Genomic DNA, 14,425 nt, shown 5'->3' on the forward strand with positions numbered 1-14,425 from the left:
AGGTGAAACAGATGTCCTTTAAACGGAACGGTTCCGAGTGCTGCATCTACAGGGTGCCCAAACCGCTTCGACACGTAAATTGGAAAGCCTACGCTCCACTACTGATTTCAATAGGTCCTCTTAACCGCGAAAATACAAGACTAGAGGCCATGGAAAAGGAGAAACTGAAATGTTTCAAAAAGCTTACTGGACGGGACGGGATGGATAAGAAGAAGATTATTGATATTTTGATCAGCATTGAGAACCAAGCAGCGCGTCTCCGACACTGTTATTCAGAGAAATTCAAATTAATCGAGAGCCGCGATTTCGTAAAGATGATCCTGCTGGATGCTGTCTTCATCATTCAGTTTTTGTTGGAGTCATATGATCATGATAACGGTCCTAAGAATTTTGAGCCCAGGATGACATTAGACATACGAGAAGACTTGATGCTACTTGAAAACCAACTCCCATTCTTCATTATTCAGGAAATATATGACCAGGTCAATCCCCCTAGCCAGGATGGTACAGCCATTCCTCTTCTTGATCTTGCAAAGTTTCATTTTGGAAAGCACAAGTTTGCACAATGGGGAGAAACCAGCCTGAGTGTAAAGGGAAGCAGGCATTTCACTGATTTACTGAGGAATTTGATGTTGAATGGAGCCATTCAGCGAAGTTATTAGAGCTTGGACCCTACCATGCTGAAATATAGTGCAGTCATGCTACGCAAGGCAGGAGTGAAGTTTCAGGTCACCCAAGACAAGTGTTTGGTCAACATAACATTTGACAAAGGAGTGTTGAAAATTCTGTAGCAAATTGTCAACATTTTTCTCAACCACCATCAACCACCCTCTCCTTTAACAACCACCATCAACCACTTCCAACCACCATTCAACCACCATCAACCACCCTCAACCACCCTCAACCAAGTTGCCAAGACTCTCCTATAAATAGAGATAAAGAGAGAGCAATGTAATAAGTGTAGTGAAATTGTGGTGAGAGCAAAAGTGCAGTGAAATTGTGGTGAGAGCAAAAGTGTAGTGAAAGTGTGGTGAGTGCAACTGTGAGAGTGAGAAAATACAGATTTGAGAGAAACACCGAGTGTAAGAGTGAAACACCCGGTTAAGTGGGATTGTACTGGGTTGAGTTGAGTGTTTGTATCATTCCTCCAATAATATACAATCTGCTGCCTCCGTGGACGTACCCGATTTTGGGGAACCACGTAAATCTGTTGTTTGTGTTTTATTTGTGTTTGCTTTTGGTCCAGTATGCGCAACAATTGGTATCAGAGCATTAGGGAAGCTTGAACACTGAAAAAAAACACCTTTTTCAGCTCTCTGTTCAAAGTTGCAGAATTTTCAAAGTTCTCAGATCTTGATTTTGACCACCTGTGGAGATTCCTCTCGTTGATACGAGTCCGGCGATATAAAGATCATCAAAATCGGAGTTGAAACGAGCCCTGTAGAGCTCGCCGAAGTTTCGCCGGAAATCTGCCGGAAAAACCAGACTGTGCCGGAAATCTCACCTGAGAAGACAGCCACGTCATCCGACACGTTGGCGCTGAGTCACCATCCACGTCATCAACAGAGGGTCCACATTGCCATGTCATCAGACACATCATCTAACAGTGACAGAATATTCTCTTGACAGAATAAGAATATTCCATTGACAGTAAGAGAATATTCCGTGACAGAATATTCTTCATCAGAGACAGAATATTCCTTCCCTGAGTTAACTCGGTCAGATTGATTTTTTGGCCAACTCAGTGATGTTTTGACCGGTTTTAGGCCGAGTCAAGTTGGTTCCTAGCATTTTCAACCATTCCGGACGCAACCGTGGTGTCCGTTTTGTGAAACAGCACACCGAAGTTACTGTTTTGGCTCTTTTGAGCATAAAAGTGCATGTTTTAACAATTTCGGGAGCCTATTTGTAATCCAAAGACGTCCTAATGGCTGATATTCCAGAAGAAAAATTAGTGGGAAATGCTAGTATACCTCCACAATATATCCCGGTATCGAGTACCAAATTTGAGGTGGAGAAGTTTGATGGGAAGGGTAATTTTGGCATGTGGAAATGTGAAGTCATGGATATGCTTGTCCAAATGAATTTGGATTTCACTCTAGAAGATAAACCGGAGGATTTGGATGATAAAAGCTAGGAAAGGATAAATCGGTTAGCTTGCAGTTCCATCCGACTTTGTCTTGTAAAGGATCAGAAGTACGCCTTTTCAGAACAAAACTCTGCAAAGGAATTATGGCAAGCACTGGAGGACAAGTTTATGAAGAAGAGTATAGAGAATCGTCTCTACTTGAAGAAAAGGATCTTCCGCTTTCAGCACAAGAAAGGTACTTCTATGAATGAGCATCTGAATGATTTCAATAAAATGATAGCTGATTTGAAGAATTTAGATGTGGAAATTGATGATGAAGATAAAGCTCTGCTGTTATTGAATTCACTGCCTGACACATATGAACATCTCGTCACCACTTTACTGTATGGTAAAGAAAAGATTAAATTCATTGATGTGTCCAATGCTTTGGTGAACAATGAGTACCGGAAGAAGGATCAGATTGTTCACAAAGAGTCAACGTCAGAAGCATTGACAGTTAGAGGCAGAACAAACCCTAGAAGATTTCGAGGGCGAGGGAGATCTCGCTCAAAATCCAGAGGAGAATCATCAAACAGACGATATCTTGCAAAGGATGAGTGTGCCTTTTGTCATAAAAAGGGGCACTGGAAGAAAGATTGTCCGATCAAGGGCAATAAGGAAAAAGATGAACCAACTGTGAACGTTGCACGAGATGAGGATGAACGAGACTCTGCATTCATGGTCTCATCACCAGAAAACCATTCTGGTGAATGGATTCTTGATTCTGCATGTTCCTATCACATGTGCCCTAACAAGCACTTATTCTCGAGACTCGAGGAGTTCGATGGAGGAGTTGTGTTGATGGGTAATGATGATGTTTGTGAGATCAAAGGGATTGGGACTATCCATCTGAAGATGCATAATGGGGTAGTCAAGACACTGACAGAGGTACGGTATGTACCTGACCTGAAGAAAAATCTCTTCTCACTTGGAGTCCTAGAATCCAATGGTTATAAGATTATCATGCATGGTGGAGTCCTGAGAGCAATCCGTGGTGCATTAGTTGTCTTAAGAGGCACGAGGAAAGGAAACTTATATTTCCTGGATGGATCTACTGTTACCGGTACAGCAGCTGTTTCCAAAAGCATAGAAGATGATGAAGCAGATAATTCCAGACTTTGGCACATGCGTTTAGGGCATGCTGGTGAAAAGGCTTTGCAAGGATTGGTCAAGCAAGGTCTATTAAAAGGCGCCAAGACTGGGAAGCATGGGTTCTGTGAGCATTGTGTTCTTGGAAAACAGACAAGAGTCAAGTTTGGCACTGCGGTACACAATACAAAAGGGATTCTTGATTATGTTCACACAGACGTATGGGGACCTTCAAAGAATGAATCTCTTGGAGGTAATCGTTGGTTTGTTACTTTTATTGATGATTTCTCAAGACGAGTATGGGTGTACATGATGAAACACAAGGATGAGGTCCTTGATATCTTTCTGAAATGGAAGAAAATGGTGGAGACTCAAACGGGAAGGAGAGTTAAGACTCTTCGGTCAGATAATGGTGGTGAGTACACTTCAGATCCTTTCTTTAAAGTTTGCCAGGATGAAGGGATCAAACGACATTTTACTGTGCGTAAAACACCACAACAAAATGGAGTAGCAGAACGCATGAATCGCACATTGGTAGAGAAAGTCCGATGTATGCTATCACATTCAGGACTAAGCAAAGTGTTCTGGGGCGAGGCATTAAGCTATGCTCGTCATATTGTTAACCGGTTACCTTCAGCAGCATTAAATGGAAGAACCCCTTTAGAGGTATGGTCAGGCTCTCCTGCAAATGATTATGACTCTATGCGTATATTTGGTTGCTCAGCATATTATCATGTTACTGAGTCCAAGCTAGATCCTAGAGCCAAGAAAGCTATATTTTTGGGCTTTAGTGGAGGAGTAAAAGGTTACAGACTCTGGTGTTCTGAATCAAAGAAAGTGATTTTGAGTAGAGATGTCACTTTTGATGAGTCTGGCATGTTACAACAAGAGAAATCACAGGAGAAGGAAAAACAGTCTGGTGATGCACAACAGGTGGAGTTGGAGACTTCAGTCATTCCTATAAAGACTGTTCAGAAAATCTCTAATGAAGGAGATTCAGATGAAAGTTCAGATGAAGAGGATGCAACAACTTCAGCAACCACACAACAAGAATCCATTGCAACGAGTAAACCGAAAAGAGTTATCAAGAAACCTGCTCGGTATTGTAACATGGTGGCTTATGCACTTCTGGTGATTGATGACGGAATCCCCTGCACCTACAAAGAAGCAGTACAGAGTGTAGAAAGTGCAAAATGGAAAGAGGCAATGGATGAAGAGATGAAATCTCTCCACAAGAATCAGACTTGGGATTTGGTACAACTCCCTAAGGAAAAGAAGACAATTGGTTGCAAGTGGGTATATGCTAAGAAGGAAGGTAATCCAGGAAAAGACAACATCCGTTTCAAAGCAAGATTGGTAGCAAAAGGCTATGCTCAAAAGGAGGGGATAGATTATAATGAGGTATTCTCCCCAGTTGTTAAGCATTCATCAATTCGTATTCTGCTAGCCTTGGTTGCACAGTTTGATTTGGAGTTAGCCCAACTTGATGTGAAAACTGCCTTCCTACATGGAGATTTGGAAGAGGAAATTTACATGTCTCAGCCAGATGGTTTCAAAGTCACTGGGAAAGAGAATTGGGCTTGTAAACTGAATAAGTCACTGTATGGATTGAAACAATCTCCTCGCCAGTGGTATAAGCGATTTGACAAGTTCATGATAGAACATGGATACACACGGAGTCAGTTTGATCATTGTGTATATTTTCGCAAACTTCTTGATGGTTCTTTCATCTATTTGCTCTTATATGTGGATGATATGTTGATTGCATCAAAGAGCAAAGTGGAGATTGACAGACTGAAAGCTCAACTGAGAACTGAGTTTGAAATGAAGGATCTTGGAGAAGCTAAGAAGATTCTTGGCATGGAGATTCAGAGAGACAGAAGAAAAGGCACAATCTGTTTGACACAGACCCAATACTTGAAGAAAATTCTAAAGAGATTTGGGGTAGATGGTAAGACCAAGCCTGTAAGTACACCTCTAGCTCCTCATTTTAAGCTAAGTGCTTCAATGTCTCCACGCACAGAGGAAGAGCGCAAGTATATGGTTCAAATTCCGTATGCAAATGCAGTTGGTGCATTAATGTATGCAATGGTTTGTACGAGACCAGATATTTCACATGCAGTCAGTATGGTGAGTAGGTATATGCATGATCCGGGAAAGGGTCATTGGCAGGCAGTTAAGTGGGTTCTACGGTACATTTATGGCACAACTGATATTGGTTTGAAGTTTGAGAGGGATGATAGACTCAAACAAAATTTAGTTGGTTATGTGGATTCGGACTATGCTGGTGACTTAGACAAGCGTCGTTCCACAACAGGCTATGTGTTTACACTTGCTAAAGGGCCTGTAAGTTGGAGGTCAACTTTACAATCAACAGTAGCTTTGTCAACAACTGAGGCAGAGTACATGGCAGTAACAGAAGCTTTCAAGGAAGCTATATGGTTACATGGGTTGATTGAAGATTTGGGAATTGTTCAAGAGCACGTGAATGTCCATTGTGATAGTCAAAGTGCTATTTGTCTTGCAAAGAATCAGGTTCATCATTCCCGCACCAAGCACATCGATGTTCGATTTCATTTTGTTCGAGAAATTGTGGATGAAGAAGATATTCTGCTACAGAAGATTGGTACCGCAGATAATCCAGCTGACATGCTCACAAAATGTGTCTCAGGGATCAAGTTCCAACATTGTTTGGACTTGGTCAACATCTCTCGGTGTTGAGCACCTTCAGGGTGCAGCGCCATATGACGCATTAGAGGCAGCATTGATTGATCACAAAGATTGGATGGAAAAATCTTGCCAAGGTGGAGATTTGTAGCAAATTGTCAACATTTTTCTCAACCACCATCAACCACCCTCTCCTTTAACAACCACCATTCAACCACCATCAACCACCCTCAACCAAGTTGCCAAGTCAACCACTTCCAACCACCATTCAACCACCATCAACCACCCTCAACCACCCTCAACCAAGTTGCCAAGACTCTCCTATAAATAGAGATAAAGAGAGAGCAATGTAATAAGTGTAGTGAAATTGTGGTGAGAGCAAAAGTGCAGTGAAATTGTGGTGAGAGCAAAAGTGTAGTGAAAGTGTGGTGAGTGCAACTGTGAGAGTGAGAAAATACAGATTTGAGAGAAACACCGAGTGTAAGAGTGAAACACCCGGTTAAGTGGGATTGTACTGGGTTGAGTTGAGTGTTTGTATCATTCCTCCAATAATATACAATCTGCTGCCTCCGTGGACGTACCCGATTTTGGGGAACCACGTGGACATACCCGATTTTGGAGAACCACGTAAATCTGTTGTTTGTGTTTTATTTGTGTTTGCTTTTGGTCCAGTATGCGCAACAAATTGGTATCAGAGCATTAGGGAAGCTATTCCACAGTTGGAAGTTGATCACAGCTTCGAACGTCTTGTACGAAATATCATGGCCTTGGAGCAGTGCTGCTACCCGCGTGAAGCTTACGTGTGCAGTTACATTAAGTTTATGGACCATCTTATCGACAGTGCAGAAGACGTGGGCTTACTAGTCCGAAAGGGAATCATTCTCAACCGGCTAGGTGAAGATGCCGCAGTTTCAAATCTGATTAACCATTTTTGCGAAAATATTGGTGACAATTACACTTGGTTTGGTGATATCTCTGAAAAGATAAATGAACACTACGAGAGCCGCTTTAACCGTATGAAAGCAACCTTGAAACTTACATATTTCCCCAATATTTGGAGAGGTACGGCAACTGTTGCAGCAGCTATCCTGCTTATCCTCACTTTCATACAGACTATAGCTTCCGTAAAATCGGCATTCTAGGATTTTATCTTGTTTAGCTTTATTATTCCTACGTAATGATGAATTGGATTATTATTGTTAAAATTTCGGTTTGTGTAGTTCTGAACTAATAATATTGTAATGGAGTGTCGGAACATCAAAACATGATTCAGATTAACGATTACAAGCAAAATAAATTTGTAATATCATTTTAAAAATCAGGTCGAACTAAATTTTTTTTTATTTAATATTTCTATAATGTATTAAAATTAAAAAAAACAAGGGATTTGAATATGAAAAATTAAAGAAATAATAATTTTGAAAATAATACTTTGATATGTAGTTAGCTCAATTCAAGATTTTACATATCCATTTTTATAGATTTATTGATAATTGAAGTAAAATAAATATTTTTTTATGTATAAAAAATAAATTTGATATCTTTTAAAACTAAGAGAAATAGATGAAATTGTGAATAAATTAATTAAATAAAGCTCTTTAAACCATTTTTATTTATCAAAATGTATGAATATATTAAAAATTAAAAATTATACAAGGCTAAAAAACCAACAAATTCAATATACTAAGGATTTATAAAAAGGGAAAATGCTCCCTGACTAGAAACAAACGTCCACTATGAGAACCGCTTTAACCATAAGAAGGCAACCTCGAAACTTATAAATTTCCTCATTTGGAGAGGTACGGCAACTGTTGCAGCAGCTATCCTGCTGATCTTCACTTTCATACAGACTATAAAATCTTTCTTGCAAGATTTTATCTTGCTTAGTTTTATTACTTCAACGTAATGATTGATTGGGTTGTTATTGCTAAATTTTTGGGTTTATGTAGTTCTGAAGTAATAATGTGGTAGCAAATTCTTGTTGTATTGTCCTAGAATTGAGTTTGTACTTGTGCCCTGTGTTTATGTGGTAGTAATAAGGCTGATTTTCCCTTATGATCTGGAATTGGTTTCAAAAGTCAGATTCTACTCCTATTAATACCCTAGGCAATTTTTTCCCTTAAAGTAGCTGAGAGCAGCCTTTGACATAGGTTAGGTAAAGATGCTGTCTACTTGATTATTAGTGAATATGCGTTGAGTGATGAGAAGTCCAATAACAACTTGTTCACACGCATACAGGCATAAAATAATAATTCAACTCAGTATATTTGCTGCAAGCATGAAACATTAGATTAATCATTAAATACATAGCACTGTGATTATTATAGTAGATGATTGGTGGAGAAGAGAGTGGAATGTGAAGATCTTTTAAAATAAAAGTCAGCCATGTAAGTTAGCTACTGTGTTGACCATCACTCTATATTTTGCTTTAGTGCTTGATTCATGCATGGTATGTTATTTCTTTACACATTAGGAGATGAGGTTGCTTCCAAAGAATATGCAACATCTAGTGGTAGGGAAGCCTGCCCAGTTTGTAAATAAGAAAGCACAAAGATGAAGTGTATTGTGTGAAGTAAAATATAGACCAATGTCAATGATGCCTTAAACATATCTTAAAATGTAATGAACTATTTTTAAATGTATAATAGTTAGAGCATGCATGCATGAATTGAGAGACAAAATTAACACCATACAAAATATCACTTTGTGTTAGTGTTAGGTACTCTAAGTCACTAACAAGTCTTAAAAAAAGAGTATGGATCTTCTAGTAAAGTGTCATTTGCTGACCACTAAATAAGCTCATTCAAGGATGTTAAGTGCATAGTGAGATTGTGAAAGGCCTTAGATGCGTGGATGATCTCAATCCCAAGAAAATGATGAACTAGTCCAAGATCTATCAATGCAAGTTATGAACTCAAAAGTTGAATGAAGTTTGTAATTAGAATAACAGAAGACACTTAAGAAGTATGTCATCGATATAAAGATGGATTAGTGTATCAGGATTAGTGTATCAAAATTAAAGTGAAAAATAAATAAAGGCGAGTATGCAAAGCTAAAAAAAATTATATTTTAAAAGAAATGCACTAAATTAATCAAATCAAGCACGAGCTGATTTTTTAAGACCATAAAAAATGTTTTGGAGCTTGCAAACATGTGATAGATATTAAGGATTTGCAATTCCTAGCGGTTATTCCATAAGTATATCTGATTAAATTAGTCCACGTTGAAAAGCATTTTTTATGTCAAAGATGTGTATGAACATTTCTGAACTAGTGTTATGGTTATAGCCGGTTTGATAACCGGAGAGAAGGTCTTGGTATAGTTAAATTCATCAACTTGGTGATACCTATTCACTACCACTAAAGCTTTAAGACAAACTAGTGATCCATGGGTTTGGGTTTTAATTTGAGAACTCATTTAGAGTCAATGACATGCATGGTAGTACGTAGTGGGAGGAACAATTTTCCAAGTTTGATTTTTATGAAGAGCCTCAAGATCCTTTTCTATGGCAGCCTTCCAGTCAGGGTGATATAAGGAAGACGAATGTTGTGCTGTTAAAATGAAATCATTGATGAAATTTTGAGGGAAGTTAAAACATATTTTGGATTGGACTTAACAATCCCCCTTTGTGATCTTGTAACCATGGTACGTGGAAGAGGTACCTTGGTACGTGGAAAAGGTACCTGTGTAGATTGAACAAGTTGTGTGGTTGATTCCATTGAATTAGACATTGAAAGAGAGAAGTATTCACTACCAGAAAAATGGTGAAAATTAACAGAATTATTTACAGAATTTTTTTGATGGTAAGTTTTATAGACAAAAATAATTTTATTTTTATTTTTATCGGTATATACCAACATGAATTATATAGTTTTTTATGAAAAGTTGTAATGGTGTGATGATGTTGATTTTTTTCAAATGATTTTACTAATAAAATGGTTGAAGCATTCAAATTAGGATCTCCATATGAATTACCTAACATCCAGTTATTCTCTATCAATAGCTAATTTAACCAGTAATTCCATACGAATTATCCAACATCCATCTATTCTTTATCAATAGTTAATCTAATTGGTAATTCCAAACCAACTGGTAATTTCATACTAATCAGTAATTCTATGCTAACCGGTAATTCATGTTAACCAACCGATAATTCCATACCAACTACCCAACATCCCAATTATAATACCAACAGTTTCTTCTTCTACTTCTTCCATATTAACATCTCATAAACAACTCATAACTAATAATGAAATTTTGAATTTAAAATGAAAGGGATGAATCACCTATTGTCTGCTCGTGATGACCTAGTTTCTCCTGCCTGATGCCCTGTTCCTGAAACAACTTTTGAATAAATCAAATTGCACTATATTATTAATCCATTATTATTTTTTCTGTGTGCCTAAATTTGAAGCACACATTATTTTTTATTTAATTAGGGTTTACAATAAAATTTTCATTTATTTATCACCTCATTTTCAACATTTTTCATCAATTTTCTTCTTTTACTTCACTTAAAGAATTCTCCCATGAACTATTCCACCATTTATTTATTCCTTCTTTTCATATTCTTATGATGTTTCTTCACTTGTTCATATTTTGAATACTTCAAATAAGATAAAGAACATCATTTCTCAAACATAAAACAATTAAAGCCTCATTCCTATATTTCTTCATCCTTAATTACAAGTTCTTTTCTTCAAAATTATTCAATTTATTTCTTAATTAGTACTTACATTCACTATTTTTATACTATTTTACCTCAATTTCATTGTGTTCACTACTTTTTTCAAAACCCCAAAATTCTCATAAGAATTCTAATTTAACAAAAATCAAGAATATAAGAAATTAAAGTAAATTTAATTGTCATTGTTTGATAACTTACTCAAATAAATCCAAAAACATTTCATTCAAGTAAGAATCTAAATTTTTCATGCTTACCAATCTAAGTTCTCCTAACTTTTCTTCTCCTCTTAGTGTGACTAGTCTCCTCACCTTTCTGATAGCTTTTTTCACTTAATTCTTTCTTAATTTAATGTTCTAAGTCTTTCAATCTTATAAATTTCAACGCTCTTTCTCACCTTTTCTTGTCTTTCAATCTAAGAAAACTTCTTTTAAATATCGTTCAAATTAAACGATATTATTTCATTTTATTTTATCCAAAATAATATTTTAAAATTGATCCGAGATGACTTGATGACTTATTAGTCGACTAGCAACCAAATGATGTAGAATTAAAATAATATTTGTTAGTGCAATAGTGATTGTTTTTTAAAATATTTTTTATTGTGAAATATAACAAAATTATATATTTTTTATTTTTTAAAAGTTACTTTTGATATCAATACATTAAAATTATATTAAAAAATATTTAAATTTTAAAATTGGCTGTAATCTCAAATGAGGCCAAGCCCCGGATCCTAAGTTGATCTGAAAACTACGATCAATACCATGTCTACCAGTATTAAATTAAGACAAAATGTTAAGTATTTATTGGTGGTTCAATCAACGCATAAATGCAGGCATGATGGACCAACTTAGCTTGTGAATCGCATTTTTGTCTGATAGGAAACTTCCTTTGATGGTATGTTTTTAGGAAATTTTTAATTTAATATTTATAATATATACAGTCTATATTCTTATAAATTATTTTTTAATGTAAAATATTGATATCTACCTCAAACATCTTTTTTATTTTATTTTTACACGCAACTATATCTTTCATAGTTTGTCCTCTTCTCTCTTTTTTTTTTTAATTAGTGTTGTGAAAAAAAATTACAACCATCATTAATTATTTGAAGACATCAAGTTGTGTCCAAAAAACAAAAGACATTAAACAGAGAGCCTCACCGTTTTGTCCTTAACCAACTGTTCATTTCTCAATCATATTCCACACAATAAAAAGATTGATTGGGTCTCTAATATTTAAAGCATTTCACAGCTGGATCCTTCTATGCACATTTTACGCAACAAAACGATGCCATTTTTAAAAAATTATTTTGCACTAAAAAAGAAGAAGCTAAAAGGGATAAGTTAAACAATGTATATACACTCACAATTTATTTTAGATTCGCAATGTAAATTGACCATTCTGTGCTGTCACAAAAAAAAAAAAAAAACATTTAGCTCAAGCGTAATTTAGTCTTTTTCTTGATGTCATTGTCATGGAGGGCAATTTAGTCTTTTCCTTGAGTGTACAAATAAATATTTATCATATAATAAAATTACTAAATTATATTTAAAAATTATTTTTATTTAATTAGCGTTATGGGACAGTTTTTTCTATTTATGCAGAGCTTATGATATTGGTAGGTTTTTTTTCTTTTACTATCTATAGTCATACAAGTATAATTTATATCTAAAATGTATAATTTATATCTAAAATGTCCGTAATTTAAAGGGGCATTTTAGAAAATTAATATAAAGGTTTGTTGAAATATAAGATATTAAAGTAAAACCATATAATTAGTTAAATTGAGACTCTAATTTATCTTGTGTTCAAATCCAACATATTAATTAGCCCACAAATTATTTGAATCTTAAATTGGGTCGCAAAATCTTGGAGTCTACAGTAGCATACACAACGCAAGCCATTGCATGAATTCACCACCTCAAGTTTAGATTTAAATGTGACCTCTGCTGTCTCATGGAAGAGTTGATCAATCATCGATCTTGCTTGAAATCCAAATCAATGGATCCTTTTCTTTTCCATGAAGAGTATAAGTTGGCTACATGAGGTTCAGCAAAAAGAGGTCGCAATGAGTATCTTTTCATGACTTGCAAACATTCCTGCATACAAATCATTAAAATTGACCATTAATGGTGATCAACCATCTAAAAATATAAAATAAAAATAATTTTATATAAAAAATTACTTAAATTTTAAATGAATTCTAGTAATTTTAACATTGTTATGATTAAAAAAAAAAGAAAAAACATTATAATATCATAGCCATGCTGCCAGTATTAAATTAAGAGAAAAGGTTCAGTATTTATTGGTCGTTAATCAATGCATAAATGCTGGCATGATGAACCAACTTAACTTGTGAATCACATTTTTATCTGTCAGGAAACTTCATTTGATGGTATGGTTTTAGTAAAATATTTTAAAGATTCTTTTTTTTTCTTGAGTATAAATAATTAATATACTTTAAAAAATAATTTATAAATTTATAAACTTAATATGAAAAAAAAAATTTAATTTTAATTTTAATTTTTTTAATATTTTTTTGAACAATAATCAATTCAGGACATCTTCTAAATATTTCAACTGCCACTGCTCTATCCCCAATATGACGAAACTAGCCTAGAGAAACTACAGCAGAAGGTGTTAGGAAATTCACATCTTTCATACAAGGATCTATATGTATACATCCATTTTTCTATTGTAATACCTAATTTATAGGAAGACAACCTATAATGTAGTAACTAATCCCTACTTGTAGGAATGTTTAGAAATCATTTCAAAGTGTAGAGCTCATCAATACGAACTCAATGGTGTAAAAAGCAGATTAATCGGCGCACGGGGTGGCCCACACTCTCCATCTGAAGTTTCAGTACTGTAGCCCACGCGCCCCGAGAAAGAAGTCGACTGAGCCACACGCGCGCCATATTTGAGCTACGCTGAGCCAAACCTCAAGTCGAGCTGCGAGCCAAGCCACAAGCCATATTTCAAAGCCGAGCCGAGCTCCAAGCCATATTCTAAAGCCAAGCCAAGCTCCAAGCCATATTCTGAAGCCAAGCCAAAAAGAATATTCCTTGGAATATTCCCGGTTCAACCCAACAAACCACTCGAATTGTTTTTGGACCGGTTCCCTTATTTTTGACCCATTTTCTACAAAGTCAAACCGGTTCCCTATTATTTGGACCATTCCGGATCCATCTACGGTGTCAGTTTTTCCAAATTCAACTCCTAAAAGGTAATATAGTCATTTGAAGAGCAAAATGACTATAGAAAATGCACAAATACTCACCCTGAAGCTAACCAAAGACAACTATGATAGTTGGTGCATCAGATTGTAGGCATTCCTTGGTTCACAAGAGTGTATAGACATTGTGCAATATGGTTATGATGAACCAGAGTCCAAAGAATCAGAGGATGCTTTACTAGAGGTACAGAAGCAAGTCCTCAAAACTAATAGAAAGAAAGACAACAAAGCAAAGACCATCATTTATCAAGGTCTTGATGAAGCGACATTTGAAATCATTGCTTCCGCAGAAACATCAAAAGAAATATAGGAGGCTCTCCAACAAAAATACAAAGGTGCTGATAGAATAAAGAAGATTCGTCTTCAATCTTTGCAAGGTGAGTTTGAATTGTTACAAATGAAGTCCTTAGAATCTATTTCTGATTATCACACAAGAATTATGGTGATAGTTAATCAGATGAGAAGAAATGGAGAAGCCCTTTCAAATGCTCGAATTACTAAAAAAATTTTAAGATCCCTAGATCCAAAATTTTATTTTGTTGTTGTCGCTATTGAAGAGTCCAAAGAAGTGGACAAGTTAACAGTGGATGAACTTATGAGTTCTTTGCAAGCT

The 14,425-nt window shown here is 35.8% G+C and overlaps 1 protein-coding gene across 1 annotated transcript; it reads left to right on the plus strand.

The window, feature by feature from the left end:
• The first annotated feature begins 11 nt into the window (after positions 1-11).
• LOC105115941 (UPF0481 protein At3g47200-like) lies at positions 12-662 on the plus strand. Its single transcript, XM_011013027.1, has one exon. The coding sequence runs from the start codon at positions 12-14 to the stop codon at positions 660-662; it is 651 nt and encodes a 216-aa protein (XP_011011329.1).
• Positions 663-14,425: the final 13,763 nt, after the last annotated feature.

The sequence above is a fragment of the Populus euphratica genome, unplaced genomic scaffold (genome assembly GCF_000495115.2).
Source record: "Populus euphratica unplaced genomic scaffold, PopEup_1.0 scaffold810.1, whole genome shotgun sequence".
In the NCBI taxonomy this organism is placed as follows: domain Eukaryota; kingdom Viridiplantae; phylum Streptophyta; class Magnoliopsida; order Malpighiales; family Salicaceae; genus Populus; species Populus euphratica.

Coding starts and splice junctions, on each gene's coding strand:
- LOC105115941 (XM_011013027.1), top strand. CDS start 12: ATGTCCTTTAAACGGAACGGTTCCGAGTGCTGCATCTACAGGGTGCCC.